This window comes from Mycteria americana, chromosome 11 (assembly GCF_035582795.1).
Source record: "Mycteria americana isolate JAX WOST 10 ecotype Jacksonville Zoo and Gardens chromosome 11, USCA_MyAme_1.0, whole genome shotgun sequence".
NCBI lineage: Eukaryota > Metazoa > Chordata > Aves > Ciconiiformes > Ciconiidae > Mycteria > Mycteria americana.
Genome location: NC_134375.1, coordinates 10,362,080 through 10,385,940, shown reverse-complemented (window position 1 = coordinate 10,385,940; position 23,861 = coordinate 10,362,080). Strand labels below are relative to the sequence as shown.

The window sequence follows — 23,861 nt, the reverse complement described above, 5'->3', positions numbered from 1 at the left end:
TGTGCATTGCAGGCACGCATCCCCTTCCTGGAGCCAAGTGCGACACATCCTCTGGGGGGACAGGGGCTGGGGGGTTCCCCACATGGGGGGCTGGCAGCAGTGGGGGGACACTTGGGTTCATTTTTCCAGCAGGCCTGTCATGGACCGGGTGAAGCAGCTCTGGCTGCTCGGCAGCCAACAGCGAGTATTTGTGGGGAGGGGGCCGTTGTTAACAGCAGTGGGCAGAGGACGGAGGCACAGGGCCCTCGGTCCCGGAGAGGCTGTGCCAGGGAGCCACGTCCGCAGGTGGGGGGGGAGCAGGGAAACCCCTCCAGGGCAGAGCCGCTCGGGGACCGGTGATGGAGGAGAGGAACGACACCTGAAGAAAAACACCCTTTGACATGAGAATAAAGGAGCTGTCGCAGATCTCCATCCCTGGAGAGCCTATGGGCGTATGGGCTCATGCGGCAAGTGGCTGGAGGGACGCAAGAGCACCGTGTCGTGGTCCCCCTCTCTGCTCCTCCAGTGATAATTAACGTCTGTGTAATCAGCTTTCGAAAAGAAAAGCAAGCCTACTCTTTCAATGCTTCACTGCCAAAGCCACCCTCCACTTTTCGAGAGCAATACTAATCTAATACTCCTGCACAGGCGAGCACTAATGCGCTGAACTGCTGAGGGGCTCATGGCGTGAAGGGTTGGGGAAAAACGTGGCAGCAGCGACAGGAGATCAAGTCTTGACCCCCCCCCCAAACACACAAAGGGCGAGCAGGGGGGGCAGCAGGGACGCTCAGCCCAGGTCCTCTTGGGCATTCACCCCCACTCACCGCACGAAGGCTGCTCGTGAGGGGGTCCCTGCCACAGGCATGGCCCCCACAGTGGTGCGGTCCCGCTGCCTCCGTTCAGTGTCACCCCGGCCTTATTGAGCTGACGTTCCTTCTAAGGCACAGACGCGCCGAGGTCCCGGGGAGCTCACGCAGGCGGAGGTGAAGGTGAGGTCTCCCCAGAGCAGACATGGGGTGCAGCTCCTTGGCTGCCATCCTCACCCACCCCGATTCCCCACCTGAGGCAGCCTTCCCCTGTGGGCAAGTGATAAACCACCCAAAGGCACTCTCGCCTAGCACGAGGTTTGCAAAGGTATTCAATTGCTCGAATGTGGGCGCAGACACCCAGGGCTGGAAGTGGTTCCTGCGCCAGGGGCTGGGGGAGCACGGAGGGGCCCTTCCCCACCAGCCCTCACCCCAGGAGGTGTTCAACACACTCATACAGCATCTTCCTCAGCCTTTAATTGCTGCCATTTCAGTGCAGTGAGCTTCAAGGCAAAGATTTGTTTGAAATAAAATGGAAGAACGTTCCCATGGTTTTTACCTAAATACATTTTAAATAAAATTTAAAAGAAGAAACACCACCTCTGAAATGCGGGGTACATCTTGGCTGGTGTAGATCAGCACAGGTCCTCCCACACCAGTGGAAATGGGCAAATTTACAGCCCCTTGGAGGCGTTTTGGTTTTTTGTTGTTGGTTTTTTTTTATTGGCCTACATCTCTTCCCTGCGTATTTTCACCATATGCCCAGGGCTGAGAGGAAAGAGCCCATCTGTGCTCTCAGCGGTTCGTCTAAACAAACACAGCAGAACACACGAAGTCAGCCATGGCGAGCAACCGCGGGCCTGGGGGAGCGGCAGCCAGGAGACGCGGCCAACGGCACCGCTGCTGCCCACGGCACGGGGAAGGTGCTGCGGGGCTGCTGCACGGCGGCTCTGGAGGAGCCCCCCGGCCACCGCCTCCGACCAGGGGTGGGGGAACGAGGGATGGGGAAGCTGCAAGCACGGGTGTAGGCACAGGCAGGGGTGCAGGCAGGGGTGCCAGCCCACGCAGCTCCCGGAGGCAGCAAATATTCTGAAGCCACAGCCAATGTTTTTGAGAAAAGTTAAGCAGTTTTATTCAACGGGATGAGTCCACACCCAGCCAGCGGCTTCATCGACATGGCATCATCAGCATACATGACAGAGGACCCACTCAGACACTCTAGCTGAACGGCATCTCACCACACGTTACAGAGACAACACCAGAGGAGGAGGACGACCGTTACAAAGGGCAGCCAGCCAGCGGTTTCCTACGGCTTCCCGGCGTAACCAAACCCATCCCCACCAGACTACGCAGCCCAGCCACTCAGAAGCAGATCAGACTCGGGACACCTACTGCCACACCGTGAAAACCACAACACTGCTAGTTAAATAACACAGTCCAGGGTTTACAAAAATGACCTACCAGGGGTACTTCAGCCTAAGGAAGAAAGTGCACTGCCATCACCACCCCGGGGACCGACACGCTTGCACGCACTGCTGAAGAGTCTGTACAGAGAAGAGATTGGCGTGGGTGCCATCGCTTTCGAGTCAGCACCATCGGAGGCGATGCCGAGCCCCAGGGAGGGTGGGCAAGCGCCAAGCTGCCCCTCACAGAGGTGTCCCGGAGGTGACCATGGCACCGCGGGATGGGACGGGGCAGGTCCGTGGGGACCCGGGGGGGTCTGGCAGGAGCCGAGGCAGAGGTGGGCACTCGCTCTGCACAGCAGAGAAACAACTGCTCCGTGAAGATGCCCTCCTCTTGGCTGCCGCGTCCCCGAGGAGGGGCTGTGCCGGTCCCTCCGGACCCTCGCTCGGTGGGGCGGCGGGAGGCAGGAGCGTGGCCCCTCGGGGAGGGCGCTCCCGCCGCCCGCTCACATCAGCGACTCGACCGTAAGTTGTCACAGTGAAAGCTCTGTGAACTCTCTGAAGCCTACAGTCTTTACGCCTTTAGAGAGGTATCGAGGATCAGGGTAAAGTTACTCATGAAACATGAGCAGGTTCCAGTTATGATACTCCTACAATGTACGTGTTTCAATTTTGTGCCAAGTTAGTTTACAGAAAAATACATTTCTTCCCTTAAATTTACAGTAGTTAAAACTACAATTTGAATACCATATTAAAAAGGGGTAGTTTATTCTTCAACAAAGCATCTTGGTTTTCTTTTCTTAAAAAAAAAAATTAAAAAGGACTTGAAAAACAATCACCCCCAGCACAACGCAACTGTACAAAGGAAATCATGATGTGTACAGCTCCTAGGACATTAACTCCAAGCATTTGTTCTGGTGCTCAAAAAGGCACTTAAAGATAAGAAAACAATTGTATTAAAAACCCACAACAAAAGAAAGAAAAATGAAAGGCAATAATTTAATAGAAAGACACTGGAACTTGTACCGTATCTTCAAAAGTAAGAAGGGAGGGGAAAAAAAAAACCCTAATAAACGTGGTTTTGATATCAAGTCATCTTTGAAAGTATATAAAAAAAAAAACCCAGAAGACTAGCAAAGTGAATGTTCTCCAGGAACTAAATGGAAAAAAAAAATACTAATTACTGGCAACGAATACACAGCGCTCGTGCCAAATGGGTTTCTTCCCTCCCCCTAAAAGCACATTTGCTGGTTCATTACTAGACCAGACTGACAGACTGTTTGAACATCTGCTGCCCGTAATGACAGAGGCATTGACCTCAGGGTTAGCCTACGTTAGGAAAGGGGGGAAAAACTATGAAGAAAAATAAACATCAATATGAACTAATTGTGGTAATTACAAATGTCAACAATGTTAATAGACAAGTACATAAACACCATTTCCCCCTACAGCATTTTATGGAGGAACAATGACAGAATCACTACATACAGTACTTCTCCCCCACTGTACACCGAAAGGTTAGCTTTGCGGCTTTGTTTTTTTATTTTTTTATTATTATTATTATTGGGTTTTATTTTTACATTGAGCTACCTACTAAGTGCAAAGATTTGGTGAGTGGCATTGGCTTTCATCTAATCTTAGCCTATTTTTTGTACAGTTTACATGTTAACAGTTACTTTCCAGCATTTAAGCAAGTACAGCAATATATACAGAGTGCCAGAGGCAGGAGCGGGGTGTGTAGAAGGGACACATGCTTTGCACTGGGCACGGGAACAAACACCGGGCCGGTCCCGCCGGGTGTGTGACACCGGGTCTGTACCCAGCGTGGAGGTCCAGGCTGCCTCGCACAGGCACGGGGCGGCTGACGCGCGTGGGCACGTTACGGGTGAGCTCCCCAGCCGAGACGCGAGCTGCCTTCTGGAAGTCAGGCTGCTGCTGCGGCCACGTGCGAGTTGGGGTCTGCAGCGGTGCTGGAGAGAAGAGGAAGATGAAGGGGGGAACAAAAAAACCCAACCAAACAAAAAAAAAGCCCTGGGCAGGGACAGGTGACTGCTGGATGAGACAGGAGGGCATGCCAGCTTCTTTGCCCAGGGACAGCCAGAACAGCAGAAATCAGAGATAGCGGGAAGAAAGGATGAACATTTGGGAGCCATTAGTGCGGCTTTTCTATGCAGCTGAGAGAGTCACGATGGCCCGTTTCACGCTGGGGTTGTACATGATCATGTGCAAGTGACCAAATTAAACTACGGGTCATTGCATGGAAATCTGTACAAGAAGAAAAAAAAACTGCAGGAGAAGCACAGAGTGTCTTGAATTCAGCACTTACAGAAGAGACTTGATTATCAGACAAAGTACCATGCAATCCCCAGCTCTTTCTGCATATTTTTTTCTCTGGGTTAAATGTTCAGAGGAAAAACAAAATGTAGATTCTTTTGCATAAACTCAAACTGTTGTATTATATAGTACAGTACAGAAAGTGCAAAATATCACCCCATCAGATCAGTTCCGCATCTGATATGGTCAAATATGGCTCATGCTTTTCATGCAAGAAGACGCAATCTGAATCAAGACCCTCATGTACTGCTGTGCAACTTCAAATAAAGGAACATTGTTGTACCAAAGCCGCCTCGCCTGTTGAGTCCTATCTGTTGAGATACCATTAGTTTTTTTTAAAACAAAACCAAAAAAAGTGTGTGGGGAAAGGGAAATGAAGCATCTCAAAACTATGTAAGTTACTCTATTTATGCTTTACCACAGCTTTGTCACTAGTCCTTGTTCATTCTGAAATCTTCAAGAAAATCAGAGTTCTGTGGACCCCGCGGTGCAGGCAGGGCAGCACTGTGCCCTGGTGCAGCAGCTACGTCCTCCTCCCCGCGCGAAGCCGACGAAGCACGCCTCGTTTGCTGTCCCCACTCCTGTTGGGTGCTGCTGGCTGGGGCATCAGGGCACACGCGAAGGCGTCTCAGGATTCAGCTTGAAAAGACACTCCAGACGGCCTGCCACACACTGTCATTTATGAATTTCCAGCTCTTCTCCATAGGCCAGCAGTGAACAAAACTGATCGTATCTTCCCCCTGCCTTTTTTTTTTTAAATACCAAGAGGTGCAGAAAATAAATTCCAGGATTGGCCTTGTATTGCTTGACACACAGCTGCTACGTACCTCCACGCACACACACGCACACAAATAGCCTGGAAAAAAACCCAAATCAACCCAACATCTCTAGAGAGGACATTTCAGAGCCAGTTTCTGAGGTAAATCTACTATTTTAAAAAAGTCACCAAATTCTGTACACTTTTTTTTTTTAATATATACTTCTACATATAGCGTGTATTCTCCAGTGCCAACACGTAGACCCGCCGTCTCCTCCTGCCGTAGGACTGCAAGCTTGGGAAGTGTTTCTGCATGGATGGGGGTGTGTGCACACATACGTACATACGCACACGTATGCACAATCAACCATCAGGCCTAGGCTACACACTTGTCCCCTTTCAGAGCGGTTCCTTTTGAGCACGGTTTTGACTTCCCGCTTGGCCGAGCGAGGCTTTGTCGAGCTGCCGGCCCCGCTCCCACTGTCCAGGCGCTGGCTCTCCCCGCCACGTTCCCCGCGCCCCAGCCTACATGGTGCCCGATTTATCCGCCGAGCTGCTGGGGAAGAGCTTCTCGGTGGGGGTGACGGCGGGGCTGCCCACCCCTGAGCTGCTGCTGCTGCTGGAGCGGTGCTGCACCACCGGCCGCACCGGCCGCATCGGCGGGGGCCGCAGCTGAGCCCCGGCCAGCCGGGCCGACAGGGCTGGCTTGAAGGTGGTCATCATCTCCGTGGTAGAGCTGCTACTGCGCCGCATGGCAGCGTCGGGGTCCCGAATCAGGATGGTGTGGAGGGGGCTGGCGGGCTCAGAGTTGGCAGCGCCTATTGGCGGGTTCTTCATGGGCTCCAGAGTGTCCAGGACCACATCGGGGGCCTGCTTGGCCGTGTTCTGCCTCTCCAGCTCCCGCAGCTCGTTCAGCGCCGTGCTCATGGTCTTCTCGATGTCCTGTGAACGCCACCAACAAAGGGATGTCAGCACCATGCCACAGCATCGCCCCGCTCTCCTGCACCCCACCCCATGGAGAGGCCCCCTGCCCTGGCATGTGTGTCTAGGGGAGGTGGGGAGGGGGGGCTGTGTCTCTGACCTAAGACAGCCTCCAGGCAAAGCCGGAGCTTTAGGAGAAGATATAAAGCCCCAACGCTGGCTGCCCAAAGGTGCCCCACGTCTCCCAAGTCAACAGGGGTTTGGTCGCCAGCTCCAAAGGGAGCAAACCCCGAGCACCACGAGCAATGCGGTGAACATCAGTCTGTCCACATCGCCAATGAGGCAGGATATCTCCACGCTCCCCTGCAGCACTGAGGCTATTTTTTCTCCAAAAAAGGAGGCCCTGCAGCCTCCATCAGATGTACAGGACCTCTGCTGTCCCTGTGCCTACAGGGCAATGGCACATGTGGGGCGGAAACACACAAGGATGTATGCAGAGTGAGCAGCACGATGGCAGCTTGCCATAAATAAGAGAGGCAGCGACAAGGCCTCTCCCTGTGCAGGGGGAGGCAGCCAAGGTGAGACCAGCCTCAGCCCCTCACCGCCCGCCCACCTCGGGTCACATCTCCTAGGCACAGCCTCCATGGGTCCATCCAGAGAGATCCTCCAGAGGGAGAACCCAGTTCAACAAGTAGTGCTCATTTAAAGTAAATTAGCTAAATCGCCTACAACTGTAGTGCTGATAGTCTCATTTGGATATAGAGAGGCCCTAGTCTGGCTTCACTTAAATGCGCCTTAACTGAATTAAGGCCACTAACTCAGAAAGAGACCATCTGAAAAGTGATTTAAGGCAACTGAATCAATCATTTAAAAAGTAGCTCTAGTTAAGTCTCCTTGCTGTCCTTGTGTAGACGAGTTCTTAATTTTATAATGCGTACAAAATGCTTGGTGAGCCTCAGATAATGTTCAGAGGATCAGCAGAAGGGAAATAATTATCAAATTAGCTCCAATTAATTCTATTAATTCTGTCTGTTCAGATAATGAGTGAAAATATTCTCCGAGAGCTAAGCCTCAGGACTACCAAGTCCAGCAGTCCTACAGACTGCAAGGTGAGTATTTATTTACATCAGCTGAGTAAGAATCTTTTCCAAGGTTTAAAAAAACAACCCAAAAGCCAAGAAAATTGTGCCTATTGTGCTCTGTCCTCAGTATTCACCCACCCTTCTGGAGGCTCCCGGACCCCACAGCCCTGCACTGCACCTGGGGAACGCAGCCCCGGGCACCGCTGCGGGGTGCCACGCTACTGCCCATCAGCTGAGCCCGGGGACTTCGTGCATGCTGTTATCCCGTCCCGAGGCGGACGTGGTGTCCCAGCTCGAGCCATCGCTCAGGGCACGGGCTGTGCTACGACCGTAACTTTGTAAATTGATCCCACCAAACGCAAGCTCTTGATGGACAGAGAAGCTGGGTAGCGTGCTGCAGAGCAAGAGAACAAGGAGCATGGCTGGTGGAAAAGCAAACAGGACAGTAAGAGTTCTTCCTTTCTGCAATCATCATTAATTATCCCACTGAAAGGAGCTGATTCTACATAAAACAGCCTGCCAAACCCTGTGGCACACGAGCTGCTGCCAGGTGGTGGGCAGCAGCCTTCCCAGCAGCTGCACCCCTCCACCTGGGCATCACCGACCATCCCACAGCTGCTGCTCCTGCCAGAGGGTGGCACGAAGCAAACTGCCAGGAAACTGCTGAAACAGGGGATGCTGAACAGCCTGTCCACAGCACTCCCAGTTCCCAGTCTCAAACTGGCCCAACCCACAGCTATTCGGACACATTGGTGGGGACTGTGCCTGAACTAGGTGGTCCCCGAGAGGCTGGAGAATTGTGCAGCCTGCTCTGTGAAAGGACCATTCTCCGAGACGTTAACAGGTTTGGTATACCCTGACCAATACCTGGCTGGGGTCCTCCTGCCAGCAGTAGAGAGAGGAGACCTGCAGGCTATGCTGGAGGTAACCTGACTTGTAACAAGCACCGTGGAACTGATGGCCTAATGTGACGCCGATGATGTTGCATGCCTGGAGGCATCATATTGGGATTAGACTAACGTTTTGAGGTCCTAGCTACAAACAGCCAGTAACAAACCTGAAGCACTTTTCTCCAAACACTGAGCATCAGTCAAATTCTGATCTGGCAAATCCAGTTTTCTCCTCCTAAGCTCCTTATGGAGTGTCAGATGAAGATAATGCGCTTCCCTCCCTGCAGGAGGTAAGAGCTGCCAGTGCATTTTGGTGGTGGATCGAATGCTTCTGCCTATTGTTTTGAAGAAACAAGGTTTGTGGAAGGAGGCAGTATCTTTTATTAGACCAACCGATACAGTTGGAAAAGCAGGCAGGCTGTTGGCTGCTCATTTTTATCTTTAAACCGTTGCAGCTACAACAGCACTGTAATTCTGAAGTGTGTTGAGATGGAAGGGGCTCTGCGGTGCTACCCCAGTGACTTTTATTTTAGCCTCTCGATCCCTGGGCACCGAGAGCCACTTCACAACCCTCTTACCTCAGCAAGCGCTTCTGCTTCTAGAGATTTCTGATCTCCGAGACTACTGTGTCTAGTCGATCCACAGGTCGATCTCAGCGGGTGGCCATCAGACAAGGCCTTCCTGTCTGGGAAATTGATGCTGCCTGCACTGCCGAATGTCGCCATTCTGCGCTTTTCAGGACTCTCAATCCTGCCCCTGTTAAGAGGTATTTTGTGGGGGCTGCTAGGGCAGGCCGCTGCTCGAGGAGGAGTGTCTATGCCAGGACCCATCCCTCGGGGTGGGCTGTGGGTGTCCCCCCCGCTTCGACGGCGAGGGATAGCTGCACCGTCAGACCTCAATCTCACTCTGCAAAGAATCCATCACAAGACTACGTCACTGTCCATCAGATCGAAAGTGCCTGGTCGCATGCTGTAAGACAATCGCTCAACTCAGAGTTCAGATCAAACCAAACTCGAGCCTGTCAGCTCCAGAAGAATAAGGCAAGAGGGAAGACAGACATTTTAGCCAGTGCCAAGAAAGGGAAAGCATTGTACCTTCTTTACTTGTTAAGATCTACATTAGCAATGCACATGAAAACCCCCTCCATGCTCATATTATTCTGCAGTGCTTACTGGAGCCTCCCCTTCTGTCATGCCCTACACCACACACTGACTCTCCCCACACGTGAGAGCAACCACCTCTGTGTTCATAGGAAAATGAGAGTTTCCCTACCGGCCCATTACTCCCCCAAAGCCATAGTCCACAATATGATCCGTCGGAGACTGGATGTCATTCTTGGAGGAGGCTTTATCGTCCAGCAGCGGTCCGCTGCTTGCCTCGCTGTCTGCCTTCTGGCTCAGGCTGTCGGAGAACGCATCATCCCTAGGAACAGGAGAGCCCCATCAGTAACAGGGCTCTGCCCCAGGAGACAGGCTAGGGCCCAGCCACAACGTGGATCTGAACATCACCACTCCAGCAGCTCCAGACTTTGTTAACAAAGGGCTAGACCAAGGCCACCACTTCAGACAGTACCTGGAGCTGGAAAAAGTGAACCTCACATCTCCATATCCCCCTGCACTGTAGTTGCCATTTTAATGAATGCAGGTACGGTACTTGTAACAGAAGCAGCATCTGCGAAGGACCCTGGGATCTGCCTACAGGCCAGGTGGGCACTGAATAATGCCAGGTCAACGTACACAGGGGGCAAGGCCAATATTAAGCCTGGGTCATGCCACTTTGAGGAGTCAATGACAGATGGGGTTCAGGCACACTGAAGTACAGTATTTAGTGCTTGGCTTTATCAGCTTGAACGAGAAACAATCTGAGCCAATACAAGGAAAGGCAGATGTGAACAGGTCCAGATTTCTCACCAAAGTCATTAAACCTCGGAAAATCTGACCAGCTGTTTTAGGTGGCTAAAGCAGACCTCGTATAGGTATGCGATTTTAACATCCTGGATCAACACATGCCACTTTACTCACATGTCTTGCACCACAATGTACTGGTGGGGTATGAGGCCATCCACACCGTTATGTCTCCCCTCCCACCAGTCTTCTGATGCCCGATGGTACAGGAGGAGCGAGGCCCCTTTCTTAAAGGAGAGCTCTCGTGGAGATCGTCCAATGTAGTCAAACTTTGCTATGGCTTCAATCTGCTCCACTTCTGCAACGGAGAGAAGCACAGATAGAGAAAAGCTTAGTTCAACAGTCACGAGGGCACAATAAATCCTAGGAAGACCACCATCACATCTCACCAGAACAGCAGTAATGCTGCTGTCCTAGCTTCTCAAGAGCATCTTACACTGAATATGCACCCTCTTATTTTTAGACTGATCAATTCTTTTTGTTCTTCCAGCCTTCCTAGAATTTCTCACAGTCTCACAAACTACCAGCAATTACAAAAAGCTACAAACCAGATGGGGAGTAGTTGAGATTTCCCTGTGTGCATATGGCATTGTCACCCACACTCCCATTTTCTACCTATAAAGTGATTTCTTTGGTTACAGAACCCCATTATCCTCCAGACTGGGATCTTGGCAAGCTGTGTCAGATACTGTGATCAAAGCCTTGCTTACTTTCTCTTCCTTTCCTTATCCTGGAGACAGTTTGGCCTGAATTACTGATGAGTAACAAATCCCCACAGAAATGATGGGGATCCCCATAGATACGATGATACCAGCTCTGGCCAGGCAGCTGCTCTGCATCACCCCCCCCCCCCCCCCGATCTGCAGACCTTCTCAGCACTCTACCTCACTGCCTCTCCACTTTTTCTAATTTAACCTCTACCAAACATCAGGGATTCACAGATTGGGAGCTCAGGGCCTGAAATTCAAGAGGGCTGAGGCAGGACTTCACTTTGGGAGGTCACGAGCACACCAGGAACCTTTGAGCCCCAGGCCAAGGGCATCACAGCGGGAGCTGCTGGTGCACCCAAAGAGGAACCTGGTTGGCATTGAGGAGCCCGTGGAGGAGCCCAGCTCTTCTGCAAATCTGTTTCCAGCTGGGAGCACTGAATCCCAGAGAAACCACTGCAGCGACTGCAAAGTAACAACAGTGTTTCTCTCTGCACTGGCAGGAGCAACCTGCACTCTGCCTCACTTCGCTCCGAGACAGGGGTGAAAAAGCAGGCTGGCACCACCCAACTACCCCTAGCCACTAACGGAGCCAGCAAGCAAGCAGTTAATGTACCTTGATTATTTGAGACACCGGATCATTTTAAACCCCACCTGGAGACTGGCAGACAGGTGATGACAAAGCTAGACATGGCAAATCCACCCAGTTCCTCCAGATCTGTCATGTTCTCATTAAAACATGGAAACTTGCTCTGCTCCATCTGCCTCATCACTAACCGCAGGCTCAGCATTAGCAGCAACCAGGATGCGCCCCGTCACTCTGCTCAGCGACAAAACCCACACAGAGGAGCAGACACTGGAGGAGGACATGGGAGATGCTGCATCAGACCCCTGCCTCATGCCTCGCCTCACATGGGACAGGACAGCTCACTTCAGCAAACTGATTTTCTCCAGCTTAAAATACACGTCCACACCAATACGAGCGGCAGGCTGTTTGGGAGCACTACAGCAGGATCAATGGGGAATGCTCTGGAGGAAACGTAGCAGGGGAGGCAACCAGGAGGGCTCTCACAGCCCTGATAAAATGTTGAGTTTCCCAGCAGGGAGGGTGCATGGGGCAAGGGAGAGTCGAGCGAGGAATTCACAAATTCACAAAAATTCACAAAATAAAGCTGCTCCTCTTCTCCACACTAGCACTGCAGTTAATCACCCAGAAACTCCAATCAGAGCTATTAATGTGACCACCCAAGCATAAAATTGGCTAAATGGCAGCTTGCTCTCCTTCATCTTCTAGTCCTGTCAGCTCCTGTCTGTAGCTGAAAGCAGGTCCTGAGCTGTCCGGCCCAGCTGCGCCCTTCCCCTCCCCATGGTGCCAGCCAGCCGGGCAAGCCCTCCTGCCACCCGCCAGTCTCCGAAGGCATCAGTGTTTTGTCAGGGCAGAACACATCCAAGGAAACAGCAGCCATCAGGAAAGCAGAAGAGGTGTTCAGCTCCCCGGTGCCCTTCCACATGGCATAGTCCTGCCATTAAGCATTGTCGTGGGGTTACACATTCGCCATCCTCAGCAGTGCCAGCGGGGTCTCCTGGACTCACCCCGTGGCCGAGTTGCCAATGCCTCTGGGGTGTGGAAACCACAGCACTTCCTCCTGCTTTGGTACCGCGTCCTGGAGCGAACACGCTTCTTGCCCAGCTCTGCCAGTGCCCCTGTTTCCACACCTGCCTTTGTGATCGCCATGAGCTTCAAAGTTTTTACTGAGAGCCCATATGTGAAACTCCGAGCTGGTTTCCACAGAAGTGCAGGCAGACACGAGCTTACAGAAAGCTGGACCGGAGCCTCCTCCAGAGCATTACGAAACACTGGTGATGCACCCAGTTGCAAGGGATTCACACCCGGCCGCGCAGTCCTGGCTCACAACACGTCCTGCTTTGCCCTCTGAAGCTGGCCAGCTCCACCGGCCTGACACGAGCAGAAATGAGCAGGCAGGTACTTCGTCACCAAAGGAAACAGAACTGACTGCGGGGAAAACCAGGCTGCAGCTCGCCCAAATACAGGGGCGTTTAGTTTCTGCCAAGGAGATGGCTGCTCGACGGGATGATCCACAGCACAGTGAAACCAGCTGAAAGACCCCCTCACTGCAGAGGGCCCCCAACGGGGCCACTGACATTCACTGTTTTCCCCACAGTGCATCTAAGGGCCCGGAGTGAACAGAGCTGGTCCACCCCCACGTCAGCCCCCTGTCTCCCCTCCTGTTCTCATGAGCCATTTCACACAGTGCGTCCTCACCATCTCATGGCTGCATGTAAGCACAGATGACAAGGAAAAGGAAAAAAAAGTCATATATGGGATTAATGGAATCTCACAGAACAGCTCAAAACCCGCCCCCTGTACCCTGCCATGGAGTCAGACCATTGCGAAGGTCCATGCACATCCTATGATGAAAACCTATAAGCAGCATTTATTAATACGAATATGCATTACCGAGCACACAGAAACACCGTCCCCCACTAAAGTGCCAGACGCTAGTGCAGCCCCTAATCAGACTAGGAGTGAAGTGCACACTGCTTTCCTGCATGCACAGCTTTTCTAACACAGACTTGATTTTCTGTCTGTGCTCACCATCATCACTGGTGTGTGGCTCCGTGCCGTTGTCATGGTCGACCTCATCGATGGTGCCTGGCTCGCTGTGTGGGCTGTCACTGAAATAAAATACACCGTGCTTTCAAAGAAAGAATGAGATTCTGTTCCCAAGGCACTGAGCAAAAGTAAGTTGTTGAGGGAAATTCTTGCCCCAGTGACACTTGAGAGAGTTATGTTTTTAGTTTTTATAGGACTGAGATGGTCTTTTTAAATCACAGCAGATCTCTGAACTTGCTTTGAGAACAGCAGACACCCGGACCACAATCTTCAGGCCCAGAACATCACGTTCTGCTGCTCATGCATCTTACTCATATTTGGCAAAACAAATATAAAGTGATACCAAGTTAAGATGTTACACTCAATCATTCACAATGAGTTTTAGTATTTTATCCTCTGCTTGCATCAGTAAGGATGGTGGCAGGTGATCAGCGTCAGGGCAGATTAGGTCTCAGAAATGTATAAAACTTGCACACAAATCAGTTCATATTGAAACAATTTCCTTCTGAAGTTTCTACTGTGGTTTGTAATGCTGAGTCAGCATGAGAAAAATGAAAATAAAGACTCAGTGAAACTGCTCTGTTTTCACTGGCAAGGCTAAAATGAAAAGCTACCTGATGTGTACAAGTAGAGACTAACTGGTTAGGTGTGCAAAATCCTCTTATTTTTCTGAAGGTATTTATAACTAAGAACCATGCAGACAGTATGGTATGGAGTAAGATTCTTAACCAGTGTAAAACAGCACAAGCATATCAAATACGTATCACTTGCACACCTAATTCATAACATTTAACAGGAATAAATGCAAAAAGGCATGCCCCTTTTGCAGAGGGGCAAATTCACCCCAGCACCGTGCTCACCTGCCCTGAATATTAAGTCTGAATTTCCCAAAGCTCTCCTCACACCCCATACTCTCGGGGATCTGCTCCCACGAGCCCTTCTCCTACACTCCTGTGAGCTGGGGTAAATTCTCTGGCTACCAGGAATCAAGGCAAAGCCCTGCATTTTGTCACAGGTTCTCTCTTAATGTACAGTGCCAGAAGATAACCCTAACAAGGGGATCTGGCTTTAAGTTCTGCAAACAATGAAGTCCTGCCCCCGCTCCTTACCAGTACTCCTCCCCTCCAGTCATGCACTTCTCGTAGACAGGTCCTTCCAGCTCTCTGTGGCTGGGGAAGATGCCCTCGTGGTTAATGATGATGGTTTTGATGACCTCATTGACATGGGCTTGGCAGGACACTGGATCCTGCCCATCTGGAATGTGCATCAGAGTGGGCCCAAAGCAGATGGCCAGGTTGTAGGGATCCATCATGTTCTCATCGCTGTACTGCGACAAGCTGCAAGAACAAGCATTAGGAAGGTGCGGTGCCGACTTCCCTGGTTCGCTCGGAAAGATTTCCCACCAACAAACCCCCACCGCCCAAGAAAGCAATCATCACTGAGCTGTACATCTTCCCTGAACACACAGCCATGGCTAGGCAAGGCTGAGGAAGGAGCAAAATACAACTCTCCATGGCAATACCAAAAAGGACTCATGCAACAAAGACAGGGAAGCCCTGAAAAAAAGGAGGGCAAGGAGAAACTGAGTGAAAAAGGAAAAAAAAGACTCACTGATTAAGGAAAGCAAAAAGATATCTCATGACAACGATGACAGCCCGGGGCAGAGTGATGATGATTTGCTGGATCTGGTGCACTCTCTCAGTGGGGTTCTCGATTTCTGGAACACATAGATAGAAAGCACATCTTTAAACCTTCTCAGGACCAGACAACACAGCACCAGAGGGACTTGTTCCATATCTAGTAGCCCACTATGCAAGGAAAACAATAGCCTGTTTCCAGATTTGATCCACTGGTTTGGCACTAAAGTGCAAGCAGAGAATTGGGCATAGTGCTCTTCCATGGGTGAATTCATACGTATGTTCAGATTCAGTATAAACAGTAAATAAAGACATTTCCGTGGTTTTGTTTTTAAAATAACTGTTTATACATTATTTAGTTGATTCCTCAACAACTACTCTACTTCTCAAAAGCTTGAGTCAATATGGCACTGGAAAAACGGAGCACTGCTTGGTTTTCTAGTGTAGATTTTTAAATTAGGTTTTTATTCACGGGTTAACCCGTAAGGGTGAACTCTTATAGGTTAACCCTTCTGAGTCCTTCTGCTACAATCTCCCACTGGTCTTAATGGGAATTTAATCTGAACCGGTTCTCAGTCAGCACTTTAAGATTCACTTCTCTCCGTATCAGTGCACAAAGCCCATAGCTGCTATCAGAAACCAGCTTCCTTCCATAGGAAGGAGGGTGACTTAGAGCTATCTTGCTTTCAGTGCCAGCTCACTCACCCGGGGACCCCTGCACCGCCCCTCCGCCCTCCTGCAGCCCCACACCAGGACGGCGCGGAAGCCCCCGCACAGCAGCCTCCTTCCCCTGCAGAGCTGCAAGAGCCCCGCTGCAGCACCGACCTGCCGAGGGGCCTCAGCGCTGCTCCTGCAGCAGCTGGCAGCACATTCCAGCCCCCAAAGCTACTCTTTTTTTTAAGCTAGTATCCGTTCAATATATTATGTAGATAGTTAATCCTGTGGCTTTTATTTTACAGAAAGCAGACAAAGAGTACCAAAGCTTTCCTGAGAGCAGTCAGCCTCAGATGCATGGAATGAGCAACAACAGTGGAGAGATGCTTACTTTATTATGCAGGCTCAAACTTTGACATTTGCTAATCATAATAAAATTCACTGACAACATGTAGCTGGGCTGCCATTTGTTCAAAAATTCTGAGCAAAATTTGGCTCCAGTCCAAAGACTGAAATCTTTATAATATTTCATTTTGGAAATTTTTCCTTTTGAGGAATGTATTTATCCCATTATTGCTTACTGGGTTCTCTACTTCTTCACTTTGGTTTCACTTAAGAGGACATTTGTGAAAAAAGAATCAAATAAGTAAGAACGGGATAAAACCCTACAACAATAGATATCTGTTCTGAAACCCAGAGGAACAAACTGTCTTGAAGCACTTGCTTTTTTTCACTTAGCAGAAATGTTTCAGCTGGCTGTAATTCAGAGGAATTAATGGAGTAATCATCAATCACTTGACAATACAGGCACACCCCTGAACGAACCTTTGCAAACAAAGCGCCTTTTCTATCCATCTATTTCTGATGTGCATTTGAGAAATGCTTCCGTGTAAACTCTCAGTCCCCATAAGGCAAAAGAAAAAGGCAGCCTTTCATCTGCCACCAGCAAGCCTGGCTTCCCCATCACCATGGCAGGGAATGATGTGGCTCTGCGGCCTTCCAGGGGCACTCAGAGGCCCTGAGACATGAGCAGCAGCACCTGCTGCAAAAAACTCGGCCGGAATACCTTACCAGGAGCCGAGGGAAATCAAGGTGGCTTTGTGATGCACTGCGGTGGAGAGACCAAACCGCTTGGCTGCGTTTAGCCTTTTCGCCGTAATTACACAATGAGACAGAACATCCTCTAGCAAGGGTGGCATTTTACTAAGCAATGGTTCTCAAAAGAAGAAGGTTTCTTCACTGCGTTTAGGTTGGGACACCTATTACACAGCCTGTATTTATGTGGCAGAAAATCAGATGCGCTTAAGGTCAGATTTTTAATGGGAACAAGACTTGAATTCATTTTAAATCTATCCTTAATTGAAAGGTAGCAACAGCAGCAGGAAAAGAAAGGAAAGATGAGTAAAAGGAAGATTCTTACTAAAATGAGGAAAAAATAAAGAGAGAGAGACAAGAATACTATCCAGAAAATTAACAGATGATATTTGCAATGAAAAGCCCTCAAAAGCTTAATAAATTGTGCAAATTGGCATTAATTAGGGATGGTTCCAAAGCACAAGCCTATCTGCAAGCACACAGCCAGCCACATCACCAAGCACACTTCTGGGCACTGAAGGGGACTTGTCCCCTTCTCTGTGGGCTGTGCCCTCTCAGCCTCCCTGCTCTGCCTGTTGCAAGCCCCTCGGGGATGGCAGCCAGAGCAAGCACTGCAAGCCAGGCTAAACATCCCTGTCCGGGGCACAAAACTGGTGCAGAAACAGCTTCCTTTGTTTGCTGTGTTACAGGTGTGCTGTGCTGTTTTACACATCAAAACTGAAAGGCGACAGCGAACTTCCTAAAGCTACTATGTAAAACAACTGTTCTTGAAAAGTAAGAGAAAATTCTTCTCCTTCTGGAACAAGCTCATCCCTGTGTCATTTCTCTCCAGATATCATCTGTCTGTCTTGACATTGCTAAATCTCTAGCAGTTATGCAATTTAACATTAAGGAGGGGGGAGGGAGCCATGAGCAGTGAAAGCCAAATGAAGGACTTCAGCACATGTTCACCAGTCAATCCCCTTGAAGCTACCCACATACCGAGACACTCAAACCCCCAAACAACTCCGATGCCTCTCCTGTAAAATAAAGTCATGCTGCAGCCAAAGCGCACAATACGCTCCTCCATCATCTCTGAAACGTCAAATTCATTCTGCCTTCTTCCTTTCCCCCAGGGGAGTAATTTCCACGACTTGCCAGTAAATAAATGTCATCACTACAAAGTACTGAGAGAAATAAACCCCAGCTGGGATATCTGTTTCTTCAGTTGCAGAGGAACAAGCGGAGCTGGGAGGAGTATTCAGGACAAAACAAGAAGCAGCCAGGCTCTCCCTGACATCCATCCCAGACACTTCATGATTAAAAACCCGCAGCTTCTACCTCTGCTCACATCCCAAAGCGCTTTCTGGTTTTCTTTGGGACGGGAAATGCACATAGCAAACACTTGGAGAACAGCGGATCGAGTGAGGTTGAAAGCAATTCTGCAGACCTCAGGGGTCAGAGAAGCTTTGTGAGTAGCCAAGAGTTATTGACCTTCACTATGTTTAGTAGACGACACTGAGCTAAAGCAGCAAAACCCCTTTGGGTCCCAGGAGCCATGGCCACTTGACACATGATGGGCAGGCACAGGAACTGCCGTTATCCACACAGAGATCCGTGCAGGCAGGACAGCAGCCGACCCTGTTCAAGCAAATAATGACCCCTCATGCAACCCGCAAATACGGGCTTCCTGCATGTGCAGCCCACTGGCCTAAGCTTGGGGATGGCTCTCTGGTGATCCTCATGATGCCAGGAAGAATTTAAAAGAGCCACAGCAAGATGTTTTACCTCTCCCTTGCCTCCAGCGCTGCCAACGCACACTCTTAATGTCTTTTCCTAACAACTTCCATTGCCGACCTGTAGCCCTTCTTACAAGATAAGCTGCTATTTGCAAAACTCAGATGTACTTGCTCCTCTGTTTATTGCTTCTCTTGTCCCACCCTGTTCTCCAAGAAGAGCTGTCACATGTACTTACTTATAGTAGATATCAAATCTTGAAACCTTTCCTTAGGAAAGAGGGGGTTTTCCAGTCCTCGGAAATACAGCTTCAAGACTCCAGCCACTGAATTAATGTCACGTTCATTTTGATCATCAGCAAGGGGATCTTCACCTGCCCAGAGAAGAGTTTTTTATTTCCAGCATTACTATCAAGTTGAACTAACACAACAAGTGTTTTTTACTAACTCAATGGAAACCCAAAATTTCCCACAGTTCAGAAAACCCTCCTGTGTGTGGAATGGTAATGCTAAGCATTTTGCCAGCAAGAGGAGAGTTTAATAAGGTACTCTGTTACACAGCATCATGCTGAGACATGCTATAGCCCTACCTACAAAAACCCAGTTTATTGGGGAGATTTTAAACCTTTCCTGAAGATGAGGATGTTATTAATCGGTTTTGCTTCACGGTTTCCAGCCCAGTGCATTTTGGCATTTAAGGCAACAGCTTAGAGAGCTGAGCAGATCTAAACAATGGTGGGTGAAAGCCTGAGAAGACAGGCTTGGCTGGAGGATGCAATTATGCCTCTGGAATAGACCAAATGGTTCTGGATTGCATTGTACCAACTTAAATCTATAAAAGGCTTTCAAAACCCAAGGGATTTGGATACAGATTCCTCTTAAATTGGATGTGCAAATCCTCCAGCCTTTGACAACCTCACCACTGCGTGATGACTGGCACGGCCACCTTCACCCTGATCCTTCCAATGCTGCTCAAAGATTAATGTCATGGAGGCCATTACCCCCATCTAGACTGTCCTTTTCGCTGCTTCATGTTCACTCAGTGACAGTAGGATTGCTCTGCCTCGTCTTGCCAGCCTTCCATCATCGATGTGGTTTTCTCAACAGAATCACTGGCAACTCCACAACCAATAGGGCCACCAGGTACACATGGTAACGCTTCTCCTTCCTTGACAAACCGGTGCAGGAAGGAGGAAAATGGATCCCCAACAAACTATTTTATGGCTCTCATCTGAGGCTTTCATGCTCTTAATTAATGACTGTGCAAAAGATCTCTGCACCTACCCCTACTTCTTATACTCCTTCCTTAAGTGACTCTTCGCTACTGCTGGAGATACAATATTGAGATACCTAGAAGGGGAGAAAACCTCCTCGTGTCTCGTAGCAGAAAGGCCTTTAGCACAGGCTTTATGCAATATCTAATGCACCCAGCACGCACTGAAACTCCCACCAACGATCTCTGCTCAGACAGGGCATCCCAGCTGCAGCTGCACATCCTGCCAACGCACCTCTCTCAAATGAATTCTTGATGTCGTTGACTTCCACCTGGGAGCCAGGAACTCTGAAAATGCCCTGCTGCTGAAGGCCTGGAAAGGAATAACATTTTAAAAAAGATTTGTGTAACTGTTACACAGTACTTTCTGGTAAAGAACAGCAGAAACTAGGAGTCAATGCACCTGGAGAGAAAGGCTCAGAGAGCAGGAAGGGGACAGCCTGCTACGATTCATTTCTGCTCGTATTGTCCAATCAAGGCCCCCCAGATCAAAGCACTGATCCCGTTGGCCTGGGACCTGAGCAAACCATTTAACCTGAATCAGTGCCAACAAGACCTAAATATTTGTCAATCATCCAATGCTACATCACAGTCAATGCCATTGTAATTATAACCTGAGCCCACATAGCGAGGGCTGCAGGCATCTCTACTATATTTCACTGCTAACTGCAAGTATTTCATTCCTTTGCAGAAACTTTCCGTTGATATTACCGAATCAACTTACCATACAAATTGATGTAACGAATGCAGCTTTCTACTACAAGCGGAATAGCCTGTCCTGAATCCTTCATGAAAGGAAAGAAAGAAATTACTGGTTTATTGATAACAAAGCACGGGAAATGCATTAAAGATTGCAAAAACAGAGATTTGAAAATCAGTGCCATTGAGTTTAGTAAGAGGACAGGCAAGAAAAGGAGGTGTTACACACATCAAGCCATCAAAAAGTGCTGAATATACTATGTGCAGTCAATTATGCACAAAAAAAAGCTTTTGCTAAAGTGTGTGAAAGACTGCTGCTCACTATCTGGTTGAGACAGGGGACTGATGCAATGGGATCACAGCTATTCCGTTTCAAAGGTGTAATGCTGAGCCAAAATAAAACTTGTGCTATACCTGTCTGATGAAATAAGCTTCCAGTAACAGAGCTTACAACAATATTTCCACCTAAAGAAAGAGCCATTGTCAGCAGATGCTAAAAAAAAAAAAAAAACCCAACACCACTAAAACACCACAGTGTATGAAATGAACTGCCTGTATCTGAACCTGCGATGAGTTTTGGCTTTTATTTCAAAGCTGCTTCTCTCCAGGCCCCTTGTGGAAGGAGCTCAAGGCAGAATGTGAGCCATGTCTGACTGCCTAAGTGGACATTTATTTTCCTTAGGGGCTTTGTTTGGTTGTTTTTTCCAGCAGAGTACAGTTGCATCTCTCTGGTTAATTTACTCCGTCTCATAGACGGGCCTCCAGTAAATACCTGATTTCTCGTTCGCGCATTCCTCCTTCCTCTGAGAACACAAAAAAGCAGCAGAGCGGGAAAAAAAGAAAAGATTAAGCAAGGATAAGTTCAGTTAGAGGTAAGCATCTCTTTCAGAGGCCATGAACGCTCAAATGCAATGGGAGCTTAGCAAGGTCCAACCCAGGCCTTCAGGCTGTCCACCCTCCCTCCCAAACCCCGCCTGGCACGCTGCACCCGAGCCTCGGCGACCAGCAGAAAGAGCCTCTCTGATTTCTTCCCTCCCTGAACCTGCGGCACTTGCAGAGCCGGAGGCCAACGCCAGCCCCTGCCCAGGCGCAGGCGAGGCTCCGGGGAGAGCCGTCCCGGCACAGGGGCACCGGGCAGCCGCCCGCAGCCCTGCGCCCCACGGGCCACACGTTTCCCGCAGCAGCACGCGGTCCCCGGCGTCGAGGACAACCCCGGCAGCACAGCACTGTCCCCTGAGGAGTCTCCGCTGGCACAGGACACCCGTCCGCTCAGCTAGATCTCCAATGCAGCTAACTCCTCCCCCACAGTGCTGAACAGGCTGGACTTTAATGAGCATTATTTTTTTAAAAAAATCAGTTTAAGTAAGGAATAATTACAAGTATTAAAGAGATTACTGTCTTTGTCAGTCGGGCCTGTATATTACTTGTGACAGTGCACTGTTTATAAATGTTGCCCTTAGGCTTATGGTTGCACTAAGAGAGCCTAAGAGAATAAATCAGAGCCGGACAATGCCTATTAGTTTACCTAATCCAACAGTTGTCATTACTGCTTCCTACAGTATTTTCACTACAGCTTTCTTCAGCACAGGATTAAACACTCTAAGCAACGGGAACAGCTCGCTTCCTTTGGAAATCCTTCCAGCAGCCAGGTAATAGCAAAGTGCTGGATTTTGGAGGATCAGCAGCTAGACAGCTGGAGGTATCCTTTGGGACAAATCCCATGTCCACATTTCTTCATTTTTCTCCTCAAATCTCTCCTTCTGGGTAATTTCCTGGGATGAGCAGGGCCAAATGCCCCCTTGGACTGGGACTGTACTGGTATTAATTGAGTTCATCTGAGTTCACCCCAGCTTAAATGAAGAAAATACTTTGGCCCACATTTATGAAGACTGCATGCTGCATGTTATCAGCGATGGTTTGGAGGAAAACGCTCAGCAGCCATTTAGGAATCACTTTGCTCCAACGCTGGAAGCCGAGCCCACGGTCCTGGCTCTTGCCGAGCACGGACGGGCGCTGGCATGGGTCGCAGTCAGCGCGCAAGCTGGAGCATCTCCTCTCCTGGCACACTCAGAAGTAATGGCCTCCCACGGGAGAAGCTCGCGGCTCCGCACTGACACACGGCTTTCGCCTGTCCTCCCTGCAGGTTAACCCTCCCTCCGGCTTGGGCTGCGGGAAGGGGCCTTCAGACTCCCAGTAAGTACCAAGCTGTATGAGAGGGCCTCAGCCACCTGTCAGCAGCTGGCACTGAGACGAGCCAGCTGGGCTGGTAACTATCAATATATTTTGTTTAAGGATGAGGATAGCACACCTACCTTCCCACACAGCCACCCATACGCGCGGTATTCAATTCAAGGCTGCCAGTCCTTACAACTGGGAGACACTTTCTGGGAGCCTATGAGTCCTTTTACCTTCCCCCTCAGCCACAGGGGAAGACGACCACCAAAAACGCGTGGAAAAAGGGGAGGTGGGAGGATTTGTTGATCCTTTGAGGGTGCTGGGCTGGGTGATCCTTGCTGTCTGATCTTCCCTCCCAGGACGGGTGGAAGCAGCGCTGGACAACAGGGAGGCTCAGCCAAGAGTGCCTCGCAGCCAGCCAGCACGGCCGACAGCCACCAGCCATGGGGGTCCTCACTGCTACCCTCGCCCCGGGGCACACAGGCAGTGACGGGATGGGTAACAAGGAATGCACAAGGGGTGAGGACAGCTATGGAGAGAAATCGTCACCGAGGCAAAGCACGCTCTGGCCACGTCAACTGGGTGCAGGGTGGACCGGAAAGACCCCGCCGAGGAAAGAAAGCAGCCAGCAGTTAGGACAGGAAAGCCACCATTACATTCACAGCGTTCATAAACTCTTACTGTCAGCCAGCGAGTACCTTAATGAACGTTTCCATATTGCCGTTAAAGAGTTTATGATTATAGACTGAGAGAGGCCTAGGTCTCCTCATTTTCTGTGGCTTAGGGGGAAGACATGGGGGCCTGGGAGAAAATGGAACAAAAGAAATCAACAAAACACCAACATAAATGCAATGACAGGGTGAGATCTCAAAGGTTATGACCGAGAATAAGAAATAAATCAAACAAAAATCCCTCTGTGAGGACTCGACACGCAGCTCCACGCACTCTGCAGCCGCTCACACTTCAGTGTCCCTGCCGCTGCGTCCCCCCTGCAGACACCACTCCATCGGGAGCCGGGGCACCTGCAAAGAGCTCGGCTCCACACCTCCGCACCGCGGCTCCCACCGGGATGTGCCACTGGGGGTGTGCCCTCTGCTTACTCCAAAGCCCTTTCCAGCAGCCTAAGGCAGGCTACCCTAGCACTAACTTGGCTAACTCATTTTTGGAGCCCGTGCCACAATGGCCTCGCTTCTGC

At 49.9% G+C, this 23,861-nt stretch overlaps 1 protein-coding gene across 3 annotated transcripts in view; it reads right to left on the bottom strand.

Annotated features, from left to right (window-relative positions):
* Positions 1-1,898: 1,898 nt before the first annotated feature.
* SRGAP3 (SLIT-ROBO Rho GTPase activating protein 3) overlaps positions 1,899-23,861 on the bottom strand; it is a 131,310-nt gene continuing 109,347 nt past the window's right edge. For 2 of the 3 annotated variants that reach the window (XM_075514455.1, XM_075514456.1), the window contains exons 12-22: positions 23,365-23,467; positions 20,517-20,577; positions 20,028-20,105; positions 18,759-18,893; positions 15,030-15,135; positions 14,528-14,755; positions 13,401-13,480; positions 10,194-10,374; positions 9,445-9,594; positions 8,751-9,078; positions 1,899-6,221 (exon numbers count right to left, since the gene is read on the bottom strand). In XM_075514455.1, coding sequence (XP_075370570.1) covers positions 5,805-6,221; positions 8,751-9,078; positions 9,445-9,594; positions 10,194-10,374; positions 13,401-13,480; positions 14,528-14,755; positions 15,030-15,135; positions 18,759-18,893; positions 20,028-20,105; positions 20,517-20,577; positions 23,365-23,467 — 1,867 coding nt within the window. In that variant the 3' untranslated portion in view covers positions 1,899-5,804. The remainder of the gene's footprint in view (positions 6,222-8,750; positions 9,079-9,444; positions 9,595-10,193; positions 10,375-13,400; positions 13,481-14,527; positions 14,756-15,029; positions 15,136-18,758; positions 18,894-20,027; positions 20,106-20,516; positions 20,578-23,364; positions 23,468-23,861) is intronic. The other variant, XM_075514457.1, reaches the window with a different exon arrangement.